At 47.1% G+C, this 26,062-nt stretch overlaps 1 protein-coding gene across 9 annotated transcripts in view; it reads left to right on the forward strand.

The window, feature by feature from the left end:
• tanc1a (tetratricopeptide repeat, ankyrin repeat and coiled-coil containing 1a) overlaps nucleotides 1–26,062 on the forward strand; it is a 242,169-nt gene that overhangs the window by 142,425 nt on the left and 73,682 nt on the right. For all 9 annotated transcript variants that reach the window (XM_085986345.1, XM_085986352.1, XM_085986347.1 and 6 more), the window contains 2 exons: nucleotides 10,404–10,635; nucleotides 11,909–12,075. In XM_085986345.1, the coding sequence (XP_085842471.1) occupies nucleotides 10,404–10,635; nucleotides 11,909–12,075 (399 nt within the window). The remainder of the gene's footprint in view (nucleotides 1–10,403; nucleotides 10,636–11,908; nucleotides 12,076–26,062) is intronic.

Genomic DNA, 26,062 nt, shown 5'->3' on the forward strand with positions numbered 1-26,062 from the left:
TAGAGTCCCAACCTACTCAACCTTTCCTCATACATCAACCCCCTCATCTCCGGAATCAACCGAGTGAACCTTCTCTGAACTGCCTCGAGAGCAAGTATATCTTAAATATGGAAACCAAAACTGCACGCAGTATTCCAGGTGTGGCCTCACCAATACCCTGTATAACTGCAGCAAGACTTCCCTGTTTTTATACTCCATCCTCCTTGCAATAAAAGCCAAGATTCCATTGGCCTTCCTGATCACCTACATGGGGAAGAAAGACTTGAAAAATGGAGGCTTTTTTCGTTAGAACAATGCAAATTACAGGGCAATATAATAAGTGTTTAAATGATTAATAGGTGGGGACAGGGTAGGCAGAGGCCAATTATTTTCAGGTGGATAAATGTGATTAGAAACATTTTCTCATGGAGGGTAAACACCAGCACGGACTGGTTGGGCTGAATGACCTGTTCCCATATTGTGCTCCATGTTATCCCTTTTTCCCATTTTGAATAGAGGTGTTACATTTGTAATCCTCTAGTCCTGTTTAATAATTTTCATATCTGGGGATGTTTGAAAAATGATGTTCCCAGACCCTGTCCACCTTCATATTGCAGAATATCAGTCCTCCCAATGTGCCAGACTTGAGATCCCACCCTCTCAATACTCGAGATTCCAAGACACCTTTCCGCAAACCTCCAGACTCCAACTCCTTCACGACTCAGCCCGCCCCACCCCACACCCATCTCAATGGATCCACTTTTTGGCACCACTTAGATGCTTTCAGACCCCGGCAGCCCATATTCAACCCTCCAAGATCCCATAGGCACACTCCAAGCTTTTTTCAACTCCTGGGACACCATTCCCAGTGCTTTGAGCCTGGGACTGGATGCCCATTGTTCGCATACCCAGCAGGCACCTTCCCTAATGCCTGCAGATCTATGGACCCGGGAACCTGCCCCAATACTACCAAACCCTTGGGCTCCATTTCCCATTCATCCCAGATGCCTGGACTCCTTCCTCGTGCTCCCAGATACTAGGATCCCACCCAATCTTTCCAGACTTCAGCTCCTCTCAAAGTCCACAAACCCCAACTCGCATTATTCTAACCCCTTCGTAAAGCCTGCACCTGCCATAGGCTTGGACCCCCATTAATACTCCCAAAGCTCCCTTCCTGTATGCCAAAACCCAAGTAACTCACCCTGAAGAATCTTAACACTGCTACCACAGTGCTTGCAAGCTCCAGCACCATCACCCTTGTTCCACCAAACTCACTCAGTACTCTTAAGCAGTTCCTACTTAGCTGCAACCTGCTCCATCCAGCCTACCACATTGTTGTTTTTTCCAGGCTTTGTAAAGTGATGAGATAAAATTGAATATGTAAGTAAAGAAATGTACAATAATAACCAAGGCAACCAACCTAAATTTCTAAGGAAATTTGGACATAGTTGCAGAGTTCAAGCTCAAAAATACTGGTAATACTCCTAGAATACTTTCTAGTAAGAGAATTTGATTTCCTAAAACAACATATCCTTTGACTCACCATGAGCAACTCAACAGAAGATCATTTATTATAAACTCTATCACACTTTGGCGTTGCATTTTATATGTAAATTTATTGTATCCAAATTTCTAACAGTTGACTGAAATACAAATTTATTTGAGCTCAATTTTCTGCCTGATTGTCATATGATATGGACTGTTAGGGTACACTCTTGGTATTGTAGTTCCACAGGAGCAAAGCAAAATGACATGCACTGAATTTATCCATAGCAGTTGGAAATCCTAGCAGCCACGGGCCAGCTAAAATGTCATATTCAGGCTGCAGATAGTGGCAGACTTGTGCAGTGAAACTTTTTACAGGCAGTTCCCACATTGCTCAATTTTATGGATAAGTGTCACAATTTTTAGGTTTTAACACTAGATATTTTTGCATGTTCAGCAGCACTGCTGTAAGAAGACTATGTCCCCTGTGATCCGGTGTGTATCTTTTCCTGCCCAAAATATTTAGATAAACAAGAGCATGACCCACGGATCATAATGTAGCCCTTGTGGCGACACGCCACCATTGGACATAATCCGCTCACGGCGGCACGGACAGTTTACGCAGGCGCACTGCCGGCAGCAGCCGCCCCCAGCCGTGGGCCCTTTCCTCCGGCAGCTTGTTTCCCGCAGGGACAGGCTGCCGGGAGCACTTCCTGTCTGGGGAGTATTTAAGTGGTTGCGCGGGCTTTTTAAGCACTTGTTTTGCCATGATGTAAATTAAAGCAGTTGTGTTCCATCAACTCTGGTCTCGACTCCCACGTTTGCCGCGGTATCTCAACACTGGTGACCCCGACGCTCAGGACGAATCCTAAGCTAGCATGGCGGATACAAACGCAGTCACGGTTAAACTACTGGACTTTTGGGAGAACCTGGCCGAGGCCTGGTTCGTTCAAGCCGAGTCCAGATTCCGGCTGAGAAGCATTACAGTCGACGCCATGAAGTACGACTACCTCGTCGCCTCTCTCACCTGCGCCACAGTCCCTAAGGTTTGGGCAGCGCTGCAGGATCCACCAGAGGAAGGCAAGTACGAACATCTGAAGGCCGCGCTCCTTAAAAAATTTCAGGCGTCCTCCTACCAGCGCAAATGCCAACTCCTCGACCTCCCAGGCCTTGGTGACGCTTCACCATCAGACCTGCTTTCCCACATGCTGTCCCTCTCGGACGACAAAAAACCCGGCGCCCTCTTTCGTACGCTTTTCATTCGGCAGCTCCCCGCCAGCATCTGCCCGCTCATTGTGGAGTCTGGCTCCATGGACCTGAACGAGATAGCCGAAAAGGCCGACCGGCTGCTCTCCGCGCAGACCGTCCGCGACGTCGCGCCCGACCTCACGGCAACGACCACGCGGTCCCCCCAGCTCACTGGGCCCGACCGCCCTTCCACTCAGGGTCACTGCTACTACCACACCCGTTTTGGCTCTAGGGCCCAACGTTGCACGCCACCGTGCACTTTCAAACCCTCCCCCGCACCGGTCCCCACGATGGCCGCGGGGCAAAAGGGGCCCCTACTGTACGTCACCGACGACAGCACCAACCGCCGATTCCTGTGCGACACTATATCCCCACCACTGGCCCCCCGGTCTCTGCCCACGCCCGCAGACTCGACCCGGCCAAGCTGGAAATCGCGCGGGCCGAGTTCACCACCATGGAGCAACTCGGCATCATCCGCCGCTCCAGCAGCCCTTGGGCCTCGCCCCTCCACATCGCCTCCAAGCCCGGCGGAGGCTGGCGCCCCTGCGGGGACTACCGCCGCCTCAACGACGCCACCACTCCCGACCGATACCCGGTGCCGCACATCCAGGACTTCTCAGCCCGACTGGCCGGACGAACCGTCTTCTCCAAGGTCGACCTGGTGCGCGGTTACCACCAAGTCCCCGTACACCCCGCGGACATCCCCAAAACGGCCGTCATCACCCCATTCGGCCTGTTCGAGTTCCTGAGGATGCCCTTTGGCCTCAAGAATGCAGCCCAGGCTTTCCAGCGCCTTATGGACTCAGTCCTCCGGGACCTGAACTTTCTATTCGTCTATTTAGACGACATTCTTGTGGCCAGCTCCTCCAAACAGGAACACCTCGAACATCTTCGCATCTTGTTCGGGCGCCTAGCCCAACATGGGCTTATCCTCAGCCCGGCGAAGTGCCAATTCGGCCTAGCCAAGATCGATTTTCTCGGCCACCACATCACCCCTGCTGGGGCCGTCCCCCTGCCCAACAAGGTGCAGGCCGTCCAGCAATTCCCCCGCCCTAAAACCATCAAGGGCCTCCAGGAGTTCCTCGGGATGGTGAACTTTTACAACAGGTTCATCCCCAGAGCTGCAGCTCTCATGAAGCCCCTATACGATTCCCTTCGAGGTAAATCCGGCAAGATGGCCGTAGTCTGGACCGCTGACACGTCAGCCGCCTTCGACGCCACCAAAAACGCGCTCGCCGATGCCACCCTGCTCGTGCACCCGAGGGCCGATGCCCGGGTTGCGCTCACCACCGACGCCTCTGACCATGCGGTCGGAGCCGTGTTCGAGCAGTGGGTCAATGGTGCGTGGCAGCCACTTGCCTTCTACAGCTGCCAACTGCGCCCCCCGGAGGTCAAATACTCTACTTTCGACCGCGAGCTCCTCGCGCTCCACCTGTCGGTCCGCCATTTCAGGTTCCTCCTGGAGGGCCGCTCCTTTACCGCGTACGTGGACCACAAGCCGCTCACATACGCGATGGCCAAGAACACCGACCTTTGGTCCGCTAGGCAGCAACGCCAGCTCGCGGCCGTGTCCGAGTTTACCACGGACATCCAGCACGTCTCCGGTAGAGACAACGTTGTCGCCGACTGCCTTTCCCGTCCCGCCATCTGCGTGAATCACCTAGCGGTCTACTACGCGCAACTAGCAGCGGCCCAGCTTACGGACCCAGACCTCCTCTCGGAGGCTGCCAGGGCTACGCCTAGCCAAGGTCGCGCACGGGCCCGAAGCCACGACAGTCACTTGCGACGTCTCACTCGGCCAACCCAGGCCGGTCGTCACTGCAACCTAGCGCCGCCGCATCTTCGACGCACTCCACAGGCTTTCCCATCCGGGTTCCCGCGCATCTGTTAAACTCCTCTCCCAGCGCTTTGTCTGGCGCGGCCTCAGCAAAGATGTTCGGACTTGGGCCAACTCCTGCCTCGCCTGCCAATGGGCTAAGGTGCAGCTGCACACAAAAGCATCCCTGGGAGACTTCGAGGTACCCAGCCGCCGCTTCGACCACATACACGTCGACATCGTCGGTCCTCTGCCGCCATCGCAAGGCCAAACTTATCTTCTCACGATGGTCGACCGCTACACACGCTGGCCTGAGCCAGTGCCGTTGACCTCTACCACCACAGCCGACATCGCCAGGGCGTTCGTTAACACCTGGGTCGCGAGTTTCGGCGTACCGGCTGATGTAACCTCCGACAGAGGCGCCCAGTTCACCTCCGAACTCTGGACGGCCACAGCACGCAACCTCGGGGTGACGCTCCACCAAACCACGGCGTACCACCCGCAGGCCAACGGGCTGTGTGAAAGCTTCCATAGGTCACTCAAGGCCTCACTCCGCGCCAGCCTGCAGGACAGTACCTGGACTGACCGCCTACCGTGGGTGCTACTAGGCCTACGCACCGCGGTCAAGGAAGACCTCCAGTCCTCAGCAGCGGAGTTAGTCTACGGACAACCGCTGCGCGTACCAGGCGAATTCCTCCCGGAGGTTACCACGCCTTGGTCGGCCGAACAGCAGCGGCTCAACTCTTTTTCTTCCGCTCAACAGTTCGCCCCACTTCCGGTCAACCGACACGGCGAACTCGCACCTCACGTTCCGCCAAACTTACAGCAGGCACGCTTCGTCTTCGTGCGACACGACGCACGCTGCGGACCCCTGCGACCCCCGTACGATGGACCGTACAAGGTACTACAAACCCGGGACAAGGTCTTCAAGCTGTGACTCGGCGACAGGGTCGAAACGGTCTCCATCGACCGACTCAAACCAGCACACACAGAACCAGGGGAACAGGTCCCCGTGGCCCGACCTCCAACTAGAGGCCGTCCTGCCAGCAAGCTAGCACAGCCGGCGGCGAACCGCCTGGCCCCACCAACTAGACCAGCGGCCACTCAGAGCCGCTCCAGCAGAACCATTAGACCACCGTCGCGACTTGTTCACTCCTAAGCGGATTCTGGGGGGAGCTCTGTGGCGACACGCCACCATTGGACATAATCCGCTCACGGCGGCACGGACAGTTTACGCAGGCGCACTGCTGGCAGCAGCCGCCCCCAGCCGTGGGCCCTTTCCTCCGGCAGCTTGTTTCCTGCAGGGACAGGCTGCCGGGAGCACTTCCTGTCTGGGGAGTATTTAAGTGGTTGCGCGGGCTTTTTAAGCACTTGTTTTGCCATGATGTAAATTAAAGCAGTTGTGTTCCATCAACTCTGGTCTCGATTCCCACGTTTGCCGCGGTATCTCAACACCCTCATACACCAGCTACTAGAATGTTTATTGATGGCAGTCTGAATAAACATTTTACTGAGTTGAATCTTAGACTGTGAGCCAGCAAATGGTTTTCTTTACATCAGAGATTGGAACAAATAATACAACATTTAATATACTGAAAATATATATTTTCCCCGCACTCAATATATGAAATAACAAATATAAACAGAAAATGCTGCAAATACTCAGCAGGTCAGGCAGCATCTGTGGAGAGAGAAACAGAGTTAATGTTTCAGGTCGATGACCCTTTGTCAGAACTGGAAAAAACTGGAGATGGAACAGGTTTTTAAGCAAGGGCAGGGAAAGGGGGAGGGGAGGAAAGAACAAAAGGGAAGGTCTGTGATAGGATGGAAGGCAGGAGAGATTAAGAGACCTTAAGAGATGGTGCAAGGCAAAAGGAGATGGTAATGGGACAAGTTAAGAAACAAAAGATGGCTCTAGATGAAGTGTAAATGGCACTGGCAGAATGAAAGACAGCTGCCATGTGGGAGAGAGAATAAAAATAAAATAAATGGGAAGGGGGGGGGGAAAGGATAGGGGCAGAGGTTATGGTCTGAAATTGTTGAACTCTGAGTCCAGAAGGCTGTAAAGTGCCTAATCAAAAGAGGAGGTGCTGTTCCTCGAGCTTACGTTGAGCTTCATTGGAACAGTGTAAGAGGCAGAGGACGGTGAGATCTGAGTGGAAGTGGAGCGGAGAATTAAAGTGACAGGCGACCAGAAGCTCGGGATCACCCTTGCGAACTGAACGGAGGTGTTCCGCAAAGCGGTCATCCAATCTGCATTTGGTCTCCCCAATGTAGAGGAGACCGCAACACGAGCAGTGAATTGCAAGAAGTACACCTTTTTCCTCAACTGAGGATTCCCCTCTACCGTGGTTAACATGGCCCTTGACCGTGTACATTCTATTTCCCGCGCTCTGCTCTCACCTGGAAGGAGTGTTTGGAGCCCTGGACAGTGGGAAGGGTGCAGGTAAAAGGGCATGTGTTGCATCTCCTGCGCTTGCACAAGAAGGTGCCGGGCGAAGAGGATGGGGTGTTGGGGGTGATAGAGGAGTGGACCAGGGTGTTGCGGAGGGAGCAGTCCCTTCGGAATGCTGAAATGGGAGGTGAGGGGAAGATGTGTTTAGTAGTGGGATCACGCTGGAGGTGGCGGAAATGGTGGAGAATGATCCGTTGAAGGACGAGGGGAACCTGATTGTAGTTCTGGGAGGGAGGGGAAGGGGTGAGAGCAGAGTGCGGGAAATAGAATGTACACGGTCAAGGGCCATGTTAACCACGGTAGAGGGGAATGAGGAAAAAGGAAGACATGTCGGAAGCACTAGTATGGAAGGTGGCATCGTCAGAGCAGATGCAGCGGAGACGGAGAAACTGGGAGAATGGAATAGAGTCCTTACAGGAAGCGGGGTGGAAGGAAGTGTAGTCCAGGTAGCTGTGGGAGTCAGTGGGCTTGTAGTGAATGTTGGTCAATAACCTATCCCCAGAGATGGAGACAGAGAAGTCGAGGAAGGGAAGGGAAGAGTCAGAGATGGACCATGTGAAGGTGAGGGAAGGGTGGAAGTTGGAAGCAAAGTGAATGAAATTATCTAGTTCAGGGTGAGAGCAGGAAACTGCACCGATATAGTCATCGGTGTACCAGAAAAAGAGGTGAGGGAGGGGACCTGAGTCGGACTGGAACAAAATGTTTCACACATCCCACGAAAAGGCAGGCATAGCTGGGACCCATGCGGGTTCCCATAGCAACACCTTTAATTTGGAGGAAGTGAGTGGAGTCAAAGGAGGAGTTGTTCAATGTGAAAACAAGTTCAGCCAGGCGGAGGAGAGTGGTGGGGGATTGGGACTGGTTGGGCCTCTGTTCAAGGAAGAAGCGGAGCGCCCTCAGTCCATCCTGGTGGGGGATGGAGATGTAGAGGGATTGGATGTCCATAGTGAAAAGGAGACGGTTGGGGCCAGGAACCTGGAAACTATTAAAGTGGCGGAGGGCGTCGGAAGAGTCGCGGATGTAGGTGGGAAGAGACTGGACAAGGGGAGGACAAAATAGAGTCGAGATAGGAAGAGATAAGTTCTGTGGGGCAAGAACAGGCTGAAACGATGGGTCTACCAGGGCAGTCCTGTTTGTGGATCTTGGGAAGGAGAAGTGGGCTGTGTGGGGTTGGGGAACTATGAGGTTGGCAGCCGTGGAGGGAAGATCTCCAGAGGAGATGAGGTCAGTGAAATAACAAAGATGGAATACGTTCTCTAAGTATCCCCTCTAACCATAAGATTACTTAATATACCCTTAAACTGGATTGGTTTTGCTGCTCAAGCACTTATGGAACATTAAACAACACAGCTCATGTATGCGAGTTATCAACACACTGACTAACTGACTGCCTTTAGTGCTCGCTCTCAGAAGAGAAAAACTGAACTGTTGATCGGAGGGCTCCAGTCAATTCAGTACTTAGTTTCAAAGGGCTTGGAAATAGCTGTCAATTAAAGTCATCACCTGGGATTGAGGGCCTACCCTTTGATATGTGACATGGGGCATTCAGGTATATGTTTGGTTCTCTTTCTCCCCCTACCAACCCCCCCTCCCACCCCCGGACCTGAATGCAATGATAGCCTGAGCAAGCAGTTGTCACAATGGTACTCCTGTGGATCAATGGAACATTCTCTAACAATATACACAATGTTTGAGATTGTAAATAATGGCTCTTCTCGGAATGATTAACACCTCAGACCCTCATTGTGTAAGCCAGAATGAACCAAGATCATAAGGAAAATCGAATAGCCAGACTGGTTCAGAATACTGTGTGCAGCCTTGAGAGTTAAGCCCTTGCATGCTGAATTTAGCATTACAAGAATATAAGCATTTTTTTAATTAACAAATTAATTTTGCTACAGTAAGTTTAGTGATTTCTCCAGATTTTTTTAAATGTTAGAAATGTTATTTTAAGCTGTGTGCACTAACCATAGTGAAGTAAAATGGTGGCAGAAAATAAGATGAAGAAATTACTTGCTGGATTTGGTGGAATCATCTTCACTACGTCTCATGCCTCCAGGCAGATTTGTGTATTAGCTACAGGCTCCTGAACCCAAAAAAGGGCAAAAGAGAACAAGCAGCCATAGCTTCCATTTTAAAAATCCTAGCTTGATGGGTTTTGAAAAAAATGAGTAATTTAATGGCTCTTGTGGTGCTTGTTTATTATAAATTTATTATCTGTCTAGTGAATGGAATTGTTTTTTGATTGCTTCATATTTTGTTATTTGAGTCAGTCATGTTTTTTTTCCCCCTACGGACATGCGGCACCTTTTGAGCTGGGATGCTACTCATAGGTTAGTCGCAAGATTCGTGTAGATAGAACTGTATTTTTATGCTTGAAAATACTGTACTTCAGCAAAACTTTTGTTTCAAGTCCTTCACGATAGTAGCTTTAATAAATGTAGATGAAATATACACTAGCATAAAAATAACAAGTTTTTTTTCACTTTTTATATTTGTACTCTTTATGCCAAATATCTACATGATAACTGTGAAAGGTTTGTGTGGTTGTAGTGACCACTTAGGAGACAGACTTCAGCTAGTAATGTAACACAGATTTGTGTGTTGAAAAACTGTGTTGGGGATTGTTAAATTACTTGCCGATTTAATTTTTTAATGTAAGTTTGTACATTTTTCTGTCATTTGTTTACTTTCAGACTGTCCCTGCCATCGGGCTAGAAGAACTAGCCTATCTTAGATGCAGAGTTGACCTTGACTCCCTATTGGATGCCAGGAAGTGTACTTTGCATATTGAATAGTTCTTCCATACCTTGCGATGACATTTTTCAGCACTAAGATTATTTGTCTTGCAGTTCTGCTGACCTACTATAGAGGTTGGCCAAGGAAGAATACTTCTCGGCAGATCAGCTTACGTGCCGCCTCATTTTGAATATTTCCCGGCCTACTTGTTTTTTTTCACGCTCTCTGAATCCTTCCTGGGCCTCCAACTCGCCCAACGTGAGTGCTTCCCGGCTCACTCACTTACCTCTGGGGGCTTTCTGGCTGACATACTCGCGAGAACAATCATTCCCGAGTGATCCCTCGCCTGCCTGTTTGCTTGCCCACTCAGTTCCTGCTCTTACTGGCTTACTCCCCCACGCATAATGATTCCCGGCCAACAAAAGCTGAAAAAGGAGAGTGAGAAATTAAGTAGCAACAGAAAATGAGAGTTAACACAGGAGAACCAAAGAAAGCAAGGAGTGAGAGAATGCAAGAATTGGAGAGCAAGCATGATTGAGAGGTGAAGGAGCACTCCAGAACCCAAGCACCCTTTGCAACAGCATCCCGTTCAATCTATTGTGAGCTAACCCCACAGGAGATCTCTATTATAGATGGAAGTAAATACAGAAATACAAATGTTTTACTTTTTTTTTTAAACAGGTTGTTGCCTATCACTACTGCCAGGCTGACAACACTTACACCTGCCTTGTACCAGAATTTGTCCACAGTGTAGCAGCTTTACTTTGTCGTGCACCTCAGCTAGCAGCATTCAGGGATTTGCTGCTGAAGGAATCGCACCTACAGAGCATGCTCAGTCTGCGTTCTTGTGTCCAGGATCCCATGGCTGCGTTTAAGAGAGGTATTTTGGAGCCTCTTGCAAACCTGATAAAGGGTAAGGTTCTCATGGACTTTAATGGTTTGCATACGATGTTTGATGGTCATGTAAATAAATTAATTTTTTACTGTAGGTATGTTCCAGCATAGGACATGCTTTTTTTCCATTTTATTAAATGCATAAGCCTCTGTTTATTTTAAAGCAGATTGGAAACATTAAAAATTAAACATTGAAATACTCATGTATGACCAGATTTTGCTAGAACGGGGCATCTCACAGCATACCCCATTAGTAAGACTTGTTCATGCATGTTTAGGTTTTTAACATTTTTTGTCGACAAAGTTGCTGGAAGTGCGAGCTGATAATGGCGCAACAAGGCTTCTGGGACCTTAGTGAACAATGGGACAAATGTATATCTCAACCAATGAAATTAATGGATTGAGAAAGAAACCAAGGAAGGACTGAGAAGAAGGGTAAATTAGAGTGGGTGAATTCAATGTCAAATCAGGTATACAAAGAGAAACAGAGGTAAAGAAAGATTGGATTTAGAGAGAAAAATAAGAGACAGAAAGGAAAAGTAAGAAAAAAAAATTCAAGATTAAAAACAATTCACAGCCTGAAGTAATGAGACTCCACTCTTATAATTGTTTGCTTTCTCGGTAAGACAGTTTGATTGGCAGTCATGAACAATTATCACGTCGTTAAAAGGGTGCTTATGCTGTTACAAGACTTAACTTTCTGTGGCGTGTTTAATGAGAAATTAATGTGCAAATGCAGCAACCTCATGAAAATCACAGGGAGGTTAAGCGCAAGATGACGTTTTTGCAAAGCGGTGCAAATTGACCAGCAACTTGTGCCGATTCACAATTTACGGGGTATCTCTTCCTAGATACAAATTGCCGGCTGATATGTGCAAAATCTGGCCCATAATGTTAATTTGTTTTCGGACATTTTTGTAATTTTTCATTTAAAAAAAAAAGTTCCCAAACACACACCATTCAAGCTCATGGAGACTTTTGTGCTTAAAATTTGTATCCCTATTCATTTTATTTTTATAATTGGAGTGACTGACTAAATTGGGGATAGGGTAAATCTAATGCACATAAGCACATGGGTTGATACTTTAAAGCATGTGTGGATATGTGCGGGATGGGAGCACTGTATACTTTACTCCGTATCTTCTCACCTCTGACCTCTTCTTTCAGGCAAACCGGCAACGTGGTCTGGGTGACATCGTTGATGCACTCAGTGGGACACCACAGTTGGGATGTGTGGTAATATGGGTTCTGTGTAGTAACAAATTGTAATGAATTTTAACTTTGTCCTGCAGAAAAGAAGATCCCTGCAGATGACTATATTATTTTAGTAGATGGCTTAAATGAGGCTGAATTCCACAAGCCCGATTATGGTGACACAATTGCTTCCTTTATCACTGAAATAATTTCAAAGTTTCCATCTTGGCTAAAGCTGGTTGTTACTGTACGAACCAATCTGCAGGTAAAGAGATCTTTTTATATTTTGGCGTCACTGGCTAAATTAACATTTTATATATTAAATTTAACATTTATACACTATATATTTTAATATAATTAAATGTGTATTTACAATGTGAGGTGTTCATTTTAGTGGCACTACACTACTCAAAAATTCATATTTGCTTGTACTATTTTTCCTTATGAACTAGCATTTGTAGATCTGCCATAATTCATAAGTCATCAAAACTAAATTAACTTTTGGTTTGACAAAAGTCAGTATGAATTCCACAAAATGAAACTACCTAATCCCCAAACCATTCTGTAGGTACTAACTGAGTTGAATACTACAATTCATGTTGTAACATCAGAATTGTAGAGAATACAGATAAAAAGATACCAGCCTCAGATTTTCAGAGACGCATTGCAACAGCATGTTAGGTTCAAAAATCGCAGCATGCATTTTCTATAAAGATTGCACAGATAAAGTTAGTAAAATAACTGCATGTAGAATTATAGTCATTTTAAGTCACAAAACAACAACCCTGTAATCTAACTAGGCAGAGCAACGAAGAGGAAGCCTTTCCACGTTGCATTGTTTTTTCTGGCATGAAAATTAATTTATTGGCTGACAGCCAGATGGCTGGACACCAGAGCAATTAAAATGGTTGAATGTTTATTACATTCATTTGGCTAGTGAACTTTCCTTAATTGCACTTGTAGGCATTTTGTTGAAAGGATTTCAGTTATTTATTGATATACTGCAAATTGATTAACAGCGTTGCTCAAGAATATTTGTCATTCAGTGTGTGATCCTCATTAACAGAGCATGAGGTGATAGTCAGCAGAAGCTGGCAAAGTGCCATACCAAGTTCAGCTTTTGAAAGCTAAAATATGTTCTCATCACTTAAACGTTAGTTATTTTTGTGTATCTTTGATTCTGCAGAACAATGTGGCAAACTGTGGTGATAGACAATTTTTCTCACGGGAGGGTGCCAGTGTAGAGAATTACTTCAATGTGTAGGTTGAGGGCCCTTTTATTTGGAAACTTAATGAGGTTGTTCAACCCATTGCTTGCTAAAAGTTAAATTTCACATTGCTTTCTTGTATATACTAGAAAAATTAGTGTTAATTTTTAATCCTAATTATGCAGTATGTATAAATCTAAAATAAAAATATTACTTCAGTGTGCACTTCCTGCCAAACTTTCCATTTTAACTTCCTATGTTGATATTAATAATGAAATGAAAACTGTCTATTCAAAATTGTCACGCTATAATTATACCTTTACCCTCCCACCCCCGTTCCCCACTCTGTAGAGATACTGCAGTACCACCATTGGTTAGAGGATGTAATTACAGCATGACAGGTACACATCGACAGTTTCCATTATAAATGTGGACACACGAATATATAATGGTTATCAGAATATTTACAAAATATTTAACTTCAGAAAGGTGATTGAATTGTATCTATATGCCATGGTCCAATCTCCTTGACTAAACTGCAATTAACTCCGAATTACCTTGGTTGTGTTTACTTATAGCAATTACATTTTCTGGCCTTTAAGACATAGAAACATAGAAGATAGGAGCAGGAGTAGGCCATTCGGCCCTTCGAGCCTGCTCCGCCATTCAACGAGATCATGGCTGATCATCCAAACCCTAGCACCCGGTCCCTACACCGACAGCCATCCCACCCAAGCCCTATCCCCGTAACCCCACGTATTTAATCCCCCCTAACACTAAGGGTCAATTTTTTATCATGGCCAATCAACCTAACCCGCACATCTTTGGACTGTGGGAGGAAACCGGAGCACCCGGAGGAAACCCACGCAAACACGGGGAGAATGTGCAAACTCCACACAGACAGTCACCCGAGGCCGGATTTGAACCCAGGTCCCTGGCGCTGTGAGGCAACAGTGCTAGCCACCGTGCTGCCCGACAACACCGATCCACCTGTAATACAAGATATTAGCAGCAGAATAATAAATTATACAATATATGGTTAAATGCTCTTGTCATCATATAATGTATCCCCTGATTTACTGTAAGCAACATCACAGGAGATTCACTAGTGTATATTAAAAATATTGGAAACGGGTTTCTCACATTCTAGTGTCGCGTGCAAATTTCTATCTTATTTGGGAGTGGCGGAAAAGCATTAAAGAGGAAAAGTAACCAGTTATTTCTTGTGGCCTTGGGAATAGAGTAACAACAACAACCTGCGTTTATATAGCGCCTTTAATGTAGCAAAACATCCCAAGGCACTTCACAAAATGTTATTAATGAAAATTTGACACCTGAGTCACAGGAGGAGATATCAGGGCAGATGACCAAAAGCTCAGTCAGAGGTAAATATTAAGGAAAATCTTAAAGGAGGAGAGAGAGAGAGAAGCGGAGAGGTTTAGGGAATGAATTCCTAAACTCAGGACCTAGGCAGCAATGTTCCCCCTAAGGTGGGGGCATGCACCAATCGTGAGGTCCAATGCAGGCCGCTCACCAGCTGCTGCTGGTGGAAAAGATAGCGCGCATGTAAAGAAATTGCATAACAATATTGTGGTATCTATCACACATCACCACAGTGATCTGTACTAGATTACTAGCCGACTGGCGATCCCTCTTCACAAAGAAGTCTTAATTTCATCGGACCACGATCTTTGTGTCTTCAATCTAATGCTGCAGCCATCGTAGTCAATCACTGTTTGAGATTTCCTCAGTTGAACTTAGTTGTTTAGTGCAGATTTGCAATGGACCATGCTTCAGCTCTGGATTTGTCTCATCATTACATAGTTCTCCAAGAGATGCCTCCACAACCTCTCAATTGTTTATGATGTATATTTCCATGTCAAGTTGGGGAGCTCACCTGGGGAAAAACTGGGCCCAAGCTGCTGGTCAAGGGATGACTTCTAGGATAGAGCTTGCCACTATTTGTAGTAAACACACTAGCTTCTCATAAGGCTAGCTTGAACAAATCTTAGTTGTAAATTAATGAACTTTTTTGAATAGTGTTGTTCATGACTTCAGTATTGCAACATCTTATGGCTGTCTTTTTGAATGCCTAAGCACTTAAGGCACATAGGGTTAATGAAATTCAGATACTGGTGGTCATACAACTTTACCTGTTTTGGCACTCAGATTATGCAGTACTCCAAACATGTCCAGGATTCTTCAAGTTGTGTAGCTTTCACCGTGGTCATTCCTAGAATCATAGAAAGTTACAGCACGGAAGGAGGCCATTTCGGCCCATCATGTCTGCGCTGGCCAACAAAGAGCTATCCAGCCTAATCTCACTTCCCAGCTCTTGGTCCGTAGCCCTGCAGATTAAAGCATCCTAAGTGCACATCCAAGTACTTTTGAAATGTGGTTAGGGTTCCTGCCTCTACCACCCTTTCAGGCAGCGAGTTCCAGACCCCCACAACCCTCTGGGTGAAGAAATTTCCCCTCAAATCCCCGCTAAACCTTCCACCAATTACTTTAAATCTGTGCCCCCTGGTTTTTGACCCCACTGCTAAGGGAAATAGGTCCTTTCTATTTACTTTATCTATGCCCCTCATAATTTTATATACCTCAATAAGGTCTCCCCTCAGCCTCCTCTGTTCCAAGGAAAATAGACCCAGCCTAGCCAATCTTTCCTCATAGCTAAGATTCTCTACTCCCGGCAACATCCTTGTAAATCTCCTCTGTACCCTCTCTATTGGAATTACATCTTTCCTGTAATGTGGTGACCAGAACTGCACGCAGTACTCTAGCTGAGGCCTAACTAGTGTTTTATACAGTTGAAGTATAACCCCCTGTTCTTGTATTCTATGCCATGGCTAATAAAGGCAAGCATTCCGTATGCCGCCTTAACCACCTTATCTACCTGGCCTGCTACTGTCCGGGATCTGTGGGCATGCACTCCAAGGTCCCTTTGTTCCTCTACACTACTCTGTGTCCTACCATTTAAAGTGTATTTCCTTTCATTGTGAGCCCTCCCCAAATGCATTACCTCACACTTCTCCGGATTGAATTCCATTTACCACTGTTGTGCCCAATTTATTGATATCTTCCTGCAGTCTACAGCTTCCTTCTTCAGTATCAACCACACAGCTGATTTTAGTATCATCTGCAAACTTCTTAATCATACCCCCTGACGTAATAAAACTCACTACGCACTTGGTTTGAGCATAAAGCAAGGCTTTAATCAACTTGTTTCAGAACATGGAGGTCTAGTTGTACTTCACTAGTTCCTTGTCTTACAAAATGTCCCTGGAAGCTGGGGCCAACGCCTGAGTATTTATACTCCTTGGACGGCGCCACCAGCTGGCCGTCCAGCGTTATTTCACAAGTAGTTTCTTGATGAATGATGAGATTTATAACATTCTTCCTGCCGAAAAGATTTGGAAGTCCGACGACTTCCTCCTAGCGGATCAGGCGGACCACAAATAGCCGCAGTCTCTTAGATTTTTGTTTATGGCTAGAAGGCACGTCTTCCCGGACCGTGTCTTGGTCCCTCGGCCGCTTGATCCGTACCGGTGGATCGACCCAAGGGAGGTTGGGGAGATCGTGACTCTGGGTGCGGGTCCCCACAGGCGCAGAACTGGCTTCATCCTGTTGGATAGCCGGGGATTGACCGGCGTGCTGGCCTCGGGTGGCCATCCCACAGGGCGCGCTCGGCTCCCCGAGTGGATCCGGTGGGATAGCTGGCAGATCTCTCGATGCCCCAGGTAGGGCGTCATCTTCGGGGGAGCGCAGAGTGTCGGCATCATCCCAGTGGGTCCCTCTATCGGTTGGGTCCGTGGAACCGGCCGGAGAGGGAGCCAGGTCCCGGAGCGAAACGGTGGACTCCCAGCCATCCGGGTACCGCACGTGCGCGTACGCGGGGTTGACGACCGTGAGTTCTACCTCGTCAACGAGAGGATCGGTTTTAGATGAGCGGACGAATCTTCGGAGCAGCACGGGGCCAGGAGCTGCCAACCATGACGGTAGAGACATCCCATGGGTGGAGCAACGCTGGAAGCTGAAGAATCGCTCGTGAGGTGTGACATTGGTAGACTTAGAAAGGAGAGACCTGATGGAATGCAACACGTCAGGGAGCATAGTTTCCCACTGCTGATCTGGTAGGTTGCGTGACCTCCACGCAAGACGAACAGCGTTCCAAATGATAGCGTTGTATCTCTCAACCTGTCGGTTACCGATGGGATGGTACGGTGTCGTTTTACTTGTGGCGATTCCCCGTTGGGAGAGAGAACTTTTGAGTTCGCTTGACATGAAGGAGGGACCCTGATCAGAGTGGATGAAATTGGCCGTACCGCAAAGGGAAAAGACTTGATCAAGGCATTTGATCACTGTGGAAGTAAGCATATTGGGACAGGGGAAAACAAAGGGAAAGCGTGAATATTTGTCCACCATAGTCAGTAAGTAGGTGTTTCGCGTTGAGCGCAATGGCCCTTTAAAGTCGCTGCATAGCGTGCATGACCAAGCCATCCGATGGACGGAAGAATTGCGGTTTTAATTCTGCACAAATTCTACAGGAGTAGCACGTTCTTTTCACATCTTCCGTAGAAAATGGGAGATTTTTAGATGGCACAAAGTGCAACATACGGGTAACGCCAGGATGGCATAAGTCGGTACGAAGATCCGCAAGAGTCAAAGTTGACCTAGAAGAGCAGAATGCCCGCATGAGGGTATCCGGGGCCACATTCTCTTTGCTGGGTCAATAATGTATGGTGTATCCAAAGGCGGCCTATTCCCTCCTCCAGAGTTGTATTTTGTTATTCTTGATCTTAGTGCGTTTCCGGTTATCCAACATAAAGGCCACGGAGCGCTGATCGGTTATAAACGTGAAATGGCGACGAGCGAGAAAATGACTCCATTTATGTACCGCTTCAATGATGGCCGTAGCCTCCGTCTCGACAGGAGGATAATGGAGCTCGCTACCCTGCAAAGTTCTGGACAGAAATGCAACGGGTCGACCACCTTGATTCAAGGTAGCAGAGATTGCCACATCCGATGCATCGCACTCGACCACGAAAGGAAGATTTTCATCAATGGAACAAAGCATAGCTTTTTCCAGTTGTCACTTGAGGAGGTTGAAAGCTGAAATAGCCGTTGCCTCTGATGCGTGAAGCAGGGGCTGGATCTTGTCGAAGTGGGGCATCCATTTTGCATAATAGACGAACATGCCGAGTGCCCGACGAAGAGAGCCGAGATTCGTAGGGGGAGGGAGCTCCTGAAGCCGACGAAGTCGCTCTGGATCCAGTTTGTTGACACCGTTGCCCACCCAGTAGCCAAGGATGTTGACTGATGGTACTGATTTCACAGATTTGGACTCATTTAATGTTAAGTTGCAACGACGGAGAACGTCAAAAAATTTCTGGAGGTTGGCATCATGCTCCTTCTGGTCATGACCAGCAATGGTGATATTATCCAGATATGGAAAAGTGTCCATTAAGTTCTCCTGTTTGACTAGGCTATCCATTGCCCGTTGAAAGACGGCCACCCCATTGGTGACCCCAAATGGAAGGTGACAAAACTGGTAAAGCCGACCATTGGCCTCAAAAGCCGTATACTTCTTGTAAGAGTCCTTTAACGGCACTTGATGATATGCGCTCTTTAAATCAAAAGTTGAAAATACCTTGTAGTTGGCAAGGTTATTGACCATGTCATCGATGCGTGGTAGTGGGTAGGCATCCAGGTCGGTATACTGGTTAATAGTTTGCGAGTAATCGATGCAAAGACATTTCTTGTGTTGCTTCAGAGAATTTTTAACAACGACGACTTGAGCCCGCCAGGAAGATGAACATGGCTCAATGATACCGTCAGCTAGAAGGCGAGAGATTTCTGCCTCGATAAAGGCTCGATCATCTTGGCTGAAACGTCGTGATTTAGTGACTATGGGCTTACATCGGGGGGAAAGATTAGCAAACGAGGGCTCATCGAGCGAAAGCGCACAAAACGGTGCTTTGGAAATAGTAAGCTTTGACCCTCCAAACTCGAAAGTGAGTCTTTTGTGTTGTTTCTGGAAATCCTGTCCCAGGAGCACATCACTGCATAGGTTCTTGAGCACCCCGAGCCGGGTGGAGAAATAAGTGCGGCCATTGAGAATAAGGTCGACAAGACAAAAGCCGGAAGAATTGGTGGTCAGTGTCGTCAGAGCCATTGCAATTTCCCTGTCCAAGGGGTAAATACGCAGCTTTAATTTACTGACAGCCCGCTCACTAATGAAGCTGTCAGAGCTGCTTGAGTCGATTAGTGCACTCAAAATGTGTCCATTTACCGAAACCTTCGTGGCTGCATGGGACAGACTTTGGGGAAAAACAGCTGTGATGGGAGGAGGGGCAGTTTTACCCTTGACAGCTGTAACCGTAGTAGTGGCTCTTGGGGGAGGAGCAGTTTTATCGATAGTAGCTGCAAAACTAACAGGAGCTCTCGACCGTTATACCTTAGAAAAGTGGCCTTTCTTACTAACAGTGGCTCTTGACTGGCATACTTTAGAAAAGTGATCTTTCTTGCTGCAATGATTGCAGGTTGCGTTACGAGCAGGACAAAATTTCCTATAATGGAACGCACCTCCGCAGAAGAAACACTTCCTTCCAGCTTGCCAAGATGCCGCTAGGGTGGGGCCGTCATCAGTGTAGGTTTCTAGGGTAGGGTTGTCATCAGCCAGGTTGGAGTCGTCATCCGTGAGGGCTTCCGCCCGAGGCCTATCGAAAGAGTCACTAAAAGTGATAGCAGCCCGTGCACGTGGTGACAGATAGGTGTCTGCATTCCTCTTTGCTAAGTCCAGAGAACATGCTTGATCATAGGCAGCCTGTAACTTGATGGTTTTATTCTCCAACAGACGCTGACGTATGAAGGGAGACGCAATCACGAATTAACTCCTGGTACTGCTCAGCTGTAACAGCTTTGAGATTGCAATCCTTGCTGAGCCTGCGAAGTTTCTGAAGGAATTCGTCAAGTGATTCCCTGGGTTGTTGTCGAGTTGTGGCCAGTAGATGCCGAGCAAAAATTTCATTTGGGGACTTGACATATAGCTGTTGTAGTATTTGGATAGCGGCGTCATAGTCTACACAGTCTTCGATATAGTCAAACACATGAGGGGATACATAATTAGCAAGTATCTCTAATTTATCAGGAACGTTTTCACCACACACCCTGAGGAAGTTGCTGAAAGTACGATACCAGTGTTTCCATACCTTAGCAGCTGTAAGTGAATTCGGGTCCAGGTCGAGACGGGCAGGTCTGAGTAGTTTCTCCATGATGGATCGATTACTTGTCTGAGTTTCCTTCTACGGTTCGCGTCGTAGCTGGCTGTTCCGAATCACCCAAAGCATGGAGTCGATATCAAGTTGATTAAATTGACGTAATAAAACTCACTACGCACTTGGTTTGAGCATAAAGCAAGGCTTTAATCAACTTGTTTCAGAACATGGAGGTCTAGTTGTACTTCACTAGTTCCTTGTCTTACAAAATGTTCCTGAAAAGCTGGGGCCGACGCCCGAGTATTTATACTCTTGGACGGCGCCACCAGCTGGCCGTCCAGCGTTATTTCACGAGTAGTTTCTTGATGAATGATGAGATTTATAACACCCCCTATATTCAAGTCTAGATCATTGATATATACCACAATAAGCAAGGGACCTAGTACTGAGCCCTGCGGAACCCCACTGGAAACAGCCTTCCAGTCACTAAAACACCCATCAGCCATTACCCTCTGCTTCCTGCCTCCCAACCAGTTTTGAATCCAACTTGACACTTTGCCCTGGATCCCATGGGCTTTTAACTTCGTGACCAGTCTGCCATGTGGAACCTTATCAAAAGCCTTGCTAAAGTCCATATACACTACATCAAACACACTACCCTCATCTACCCTCCTTGTTACCTCCTCAAAAAATTCATTCAAGTTTGTCAGACACGACCTTCCCTTAATAAATCCGTGCTGACTATCCTTGATTAATCCGTGTCTTTCTAAATTCCTAATTCCTGAACCCAGGTCCCTTTGAGTATTTGCATTCCCCAATCTTTAACCATTCCTAATTTCCTCACTCTCGTCTTCGCAATTTTAAATTGGAAGAGTGTCTTCACTATATGGCCACTTAAAGAATATTAATTTTATTTGCAAAACAATGGTTGACAAATCTATTTATTTATTTGAATATTCAAAATCTTAACTAAATGGATAAGTGACTGGTTTGTCAAGTTGCTCGTGGAATGTGTATTTTGTTACCACCAAGCAAATACGGATCTGCAGATCCAGTTACAGCTCGCCTATTCGATTTACTCAAAGTATGAGTAAATAGTATTTGCAGGACATTTACATAGAGCATAAGAAATAGGAGCAGGAGTAGGCCATCCAGCCCTATCACCATATTCCTTGATGCCCTTACTAGTCAGAAATCTATCGACATCTGTTTTGAATATACCCAATGACTGAGCCTCCACAGCCCTCTGGGGTAGAGAATTCCAAAGATTCACCACCCTCTGTGAAGATATTTCTTCTCATCTCAGTCCTGAATGGCCTACCCTTTATCCTTTGGCTGTGGCCCCTGGTTCTAGACTCTCCAGCCAAGGGAAACATTCTCCCAGCATCGACCCAATCAAGCCCTGTAATAATTTTGTATGCTTCAGTGAGATCCCCTCTCATTCTTCTGAATTCAAGAGAATACAGGCCTAGTTTACTCGATCTCTTCTCATACGACAGTCCCGCCATTCCAGGAATCAATCTTCTGAACCTTTGTTGCACTCCCTCTATGTCAAGTATATCCTTCCTTAGGTAAGGAGACCAAAATTGTACACAGTACTCCAGGTGTGTTCTCACCAAGGCCCTATATAATTGGAGTAAGACTTCTTTACTCCTGTACTCAAATCCTCTTGTAATGAAGGCCAGCATACCATTTGCCTTCTTAATGGCTTGCTGCACCTGCACATTCACTTTCAGTGACTCATGTACAAGGACACCCAGATCCCTTTGAGCATCTGCATTCCCCAATCTTTCACCATTTAGGAAATACTCTGCCTTTCTGTTTTTTCTACCAAAGTGGGTAACTTCACACTTATTCACATTATATTCCATCTGCCATGTTCTCACCCACTCACTGAGCCTGTCGCGATCCCCTTGAAGCCTCTTCACATCCTCTTCACAACTGACACTGCCACCTAGCTTTGTATCCTCAGCAAATTTGGAAATGTTACATTTAGTCCCCTCATCCAAATCATTGATATAGATCCTCAATCTCAATACCATATTCCCGCTCTCTCCCCATACCCCTTTATGCCTCCTTCTTAAATATATTCAGAGACTATGACCCATAGTTCTAGACTCTCCAGCCAGGGGAAACAACCTCTCAGCATCTACCCTGCCAATCATCATCATCATCTTAGGCAGTCCCTCGAAACTGAGGATGATTTGCTTCCACATTAAAAATGAGTTCGCAGGTGACTGATGAGTCCAATGCGGGACCTACAGTCTCTGTCACAGGTGGGGCAGACAGTGGTTGAAGGGGTGGGTGCTTGGGTTGACGTGCGTTCCTCAGAATCTTATGTTTCAATGAGATCACCTCTCATTCTTCTAAACTCCAGGGAGTATAGGCCCAATCTACTCAATCTTTCCTCATAGACTAACCCTCTCATCTCAGTGATCAATCCCTCTCATCTCAGGGATCAATCTAGTGAACCTTTGTTGCACTGCCTATAAGGCAAGTATGTCCTTTCTCAGATAAGAGACCAAAACTCTGCACAGTAATCCAGGTGTGGTCTCACCAAAGCCCTGTAGAATTGTAGTAATACTTTCTTACTCTTGTACTCAAACCCTCTTGCAATAAAGGCCAACATGCCATTTGCTTTCCTAATTGCTCGCTGTACCTGCTTGCTAACTTTGTGTTTCTTGTATTAGAACACCTAAATCTCTCTGAACACTAACATTTAATGGCCCAAAAATTGCGGTCCGTGGCGGAGCTCCAGAGTATGCAACGGACCTGCGAAAGGAATATGCACCTACCTGATGGCGGCCTTCCTTCGGAAACTTGCTTTCTGATGCTGTGCGTAGAGACGCAGGGACGCAGCCTGTGCGGAAGTGTACCTGGGATCACGTGGGCCTGGTCCTCCGCTCAGGAAACAAATTGTCATTGATTCATTTAAATTACTACATTGCTTCATTACTGCAGCCTTTAAAATACGTACAGATTTAGTTTTTATCATGTGGGGCCAGACTCACAGCCATGTGGTTGACTCTTAACTGGCTTCTGAAATGGCCTAACAAGCCACTCGGTTGTAAAAAAAAATCGCTACAATTAACAATAAGATAAACCTGGCATCAACCTCTGCACCGGCAAAGACACGACAACTGCACACCCAGCACAGATGACCTTGCAAAGTCCTCCTCGCCAACATCTGGGGACTTGTGCCAAAATTGGGAGAGCTGTCCCATAGACTAGTCAAGCAACAGCCTGATGGTCATACTCAGAGTCATACCTTTCAGCCAAGGTCCCAGCCTCCTCCATCACTATCCCTGGGTACGTTGTGTCCCACTGGCAAGACAAACGCGGCACAGTGGCATATAGTCGGGAAGGCGTGGCCCTAAGAGTCCTCATCATTGACTCCAGACCCCATGAAGTCTCATGGCTTCAGGTCAAGCATGGGCAAGGAAACCTCCTGCTGATTACCACCTACCGGCCTCACTCAGCTGATCAATCAGTACTCCTCCATGTTGAACACTACTTGGAAGAAGCACTGAGAGTAGCAAGGGCACAATGCACTCTGGGTGTGGAACTTCAATGTCCATCACCAAGAGTGGCTCGGTAGCACCACTACTGACCGAGCTGGCCGAGTCCTGAAGGACATAGCTGCCAGTCTGGGCCTGCGACAGGTGGTGAGAGAACCAATACGAGGAAAAACCTACATGACCTCATCCTCACCAATCTACCTGTCGCAGATGCATCTGTCCATGACTGCATTGGTAGCAGTGACCACCGCACAGTCATTATGGAGACGAAGTCCTGTCTTCATACTGAGGACACCTCCATAGTGTTGCACTCCCACCGTGCTAAATGGGATAGATTCAGAACAGATCTAGCAGCTCAAAACTGGGCATCCGTGAGGCACTGTGGGCCATCAGCAGCAGCAGAATTGTATTCCACCACAATCTGTAACCTCATGGCCTGGCATATCACTCACTCTACCATTACCACCAAGCCAGGGGACCAACCCTGGTTCAATAAGGAGTGTAGAAGAGCATGCCAGGAGCAGCACCAGGCGTACCTAAAAATGAGGTGGCAACCTGGGGAAGCTGCAACACAGGACTACATGCATGCTAAAATGCAGAAGCAGCATACTATAGATAGGGCTAAGCGATCCCACAATCAACGGATCAGATCAAAGCTCTGCAGTCCTGCCACATCCAGTCATGAATGGCGGTGGACCATTAAACAACTAACATGAGGAGGATGCTCCATGAATATCCCCATCCTCAATGATGGTGGCACCCAGCATGTGAGTGCAAAAGACAAGGCTGAAGCGTTTGCAACCATCTTCAGCCAGAAGTGCCGAGTGGATGATCCATATCTGCCTCCTCCTGAGGTCCCCACCACCACAGAAGCCAGTCTTCAGCCAATTCGATTCACTCCACGTGATATCAAGAAACGGCTGAGCGCACTGGATGCAGCAAAGGCTGTGGGCCCTGACAACATCCCGGCTGTCGTGCTGAAGACTTGTGCTCTAGAACTAGCCGAGCCGCTCGCCTGAGAGTAAGCTTGCAGAGAACATAACAACTGACTGTAAAAGCTTCTATAGATATGTGAAGAGAAAAAGATTGGTGAAGTCAAGCGTAGGTCCCTTGCAGTCAGAATCAGGGGAATTTATAATGGGGAACAAAGAAATGGCTCACCAATTAAATACATACTTTGGTTCTGTCTTCACAAAGGAGGACGCAAATAACCTCCCAGAGATGTTGGGGAACATAGGGTCTAATGAGAGGGAGGGACTGAATGAAATCAGTATTTGTAGGGAAGTGGAGTTAGGGAAATTGATGGGATTGAAGGCCGAAAAATCCCCAGGGCCTGATAATCTACATCCTAGGGTACTTAAGGAAGTGGCCCTAGAAATAGTAGATGCATTGCTGGTCATCTTCCAAAATTCTATCGACTCTGGCGCAGTTCCCATAGATTGGAGGGTAGCTAATGTAACCCCACTGTTCAAAAAAGGTGGTAGAGGGAAATCGGTGAATTACAGACCGGAAAGCCTGACATTGGTAGTGGGGAAAATGCTAGAGTCCATTATAAAAGATGTAATAGCAGAGCACTTGGAAAACAGTGACAGGATCGGACAAAGTCGACATGGATTTACAAAATCTGGAATTTTTTGAGGATGTAACTGGTAGAATAGATAAGGGAGAACCAGTGGATGTGGTGTATTTGGACTTTCAGAAGGCTTTCGATAAGGTCCCGCATAAGAGATTAGCGTGTAAAGTTAAAGCACATGGGATTCGGGGTAAGGTACTGACTTGGATAAAGAACTGGTTGGCAGACAGGAAGCAGAGAGTTGGAATAAACGGGTCTTTTTCTGAGTGGCAGGCAGTGACTAGTGGGGTACTGCAGGGATCGGTGCTAGGACCCCAGCTATTCACAATATATATTAATGATCTTGACGAGGGAACTAGATGTAATATCTCCAAGTTTGCAGACGACACAAAGCTGGGTGGGCATGTGTGCTGTGAGGAGGATGCTGAGAAACGCCAGTATGATTTGGACAGGTTGGGTGATTGGGCAGATGCAGTATAATGTGGATAAATGTGAGGTTATCCACTTTGGTGGCAAAAACAGGAAGACAGATTATTATCTGAATGGCAATAGATTGGGAGAAGGGGAAGTGCAACGAGACCTGGGTGTCCTTGTGCACCAGTCACTGAAGGTAAGCATGCAGGTGCAGCAGGCGGTTAAGAGGCATATGGTATGTTGGCCTTCATAGCGAGAGGATTCGAATACAGGAGCAAGGATGTCTTGTTGCAGTTGTACAGGGCCTTGGTGAGACCACATC

This window comes from Somniosus microcephalus, chromosome 4 (genome assembly GCF_052327205.1).
Source record: "Somniosus microcephalus isolate GS21.2 chromosome 4, FLI_Smic_1.0, whole genome shotgun sequence".
NCBI classification, from domain to species: Eukaryota; Metazoa; Chordata; class Chondrichthyes; order Squaliformes; family Somniosidae; genus Somniosus; species Somniosus microcephalus.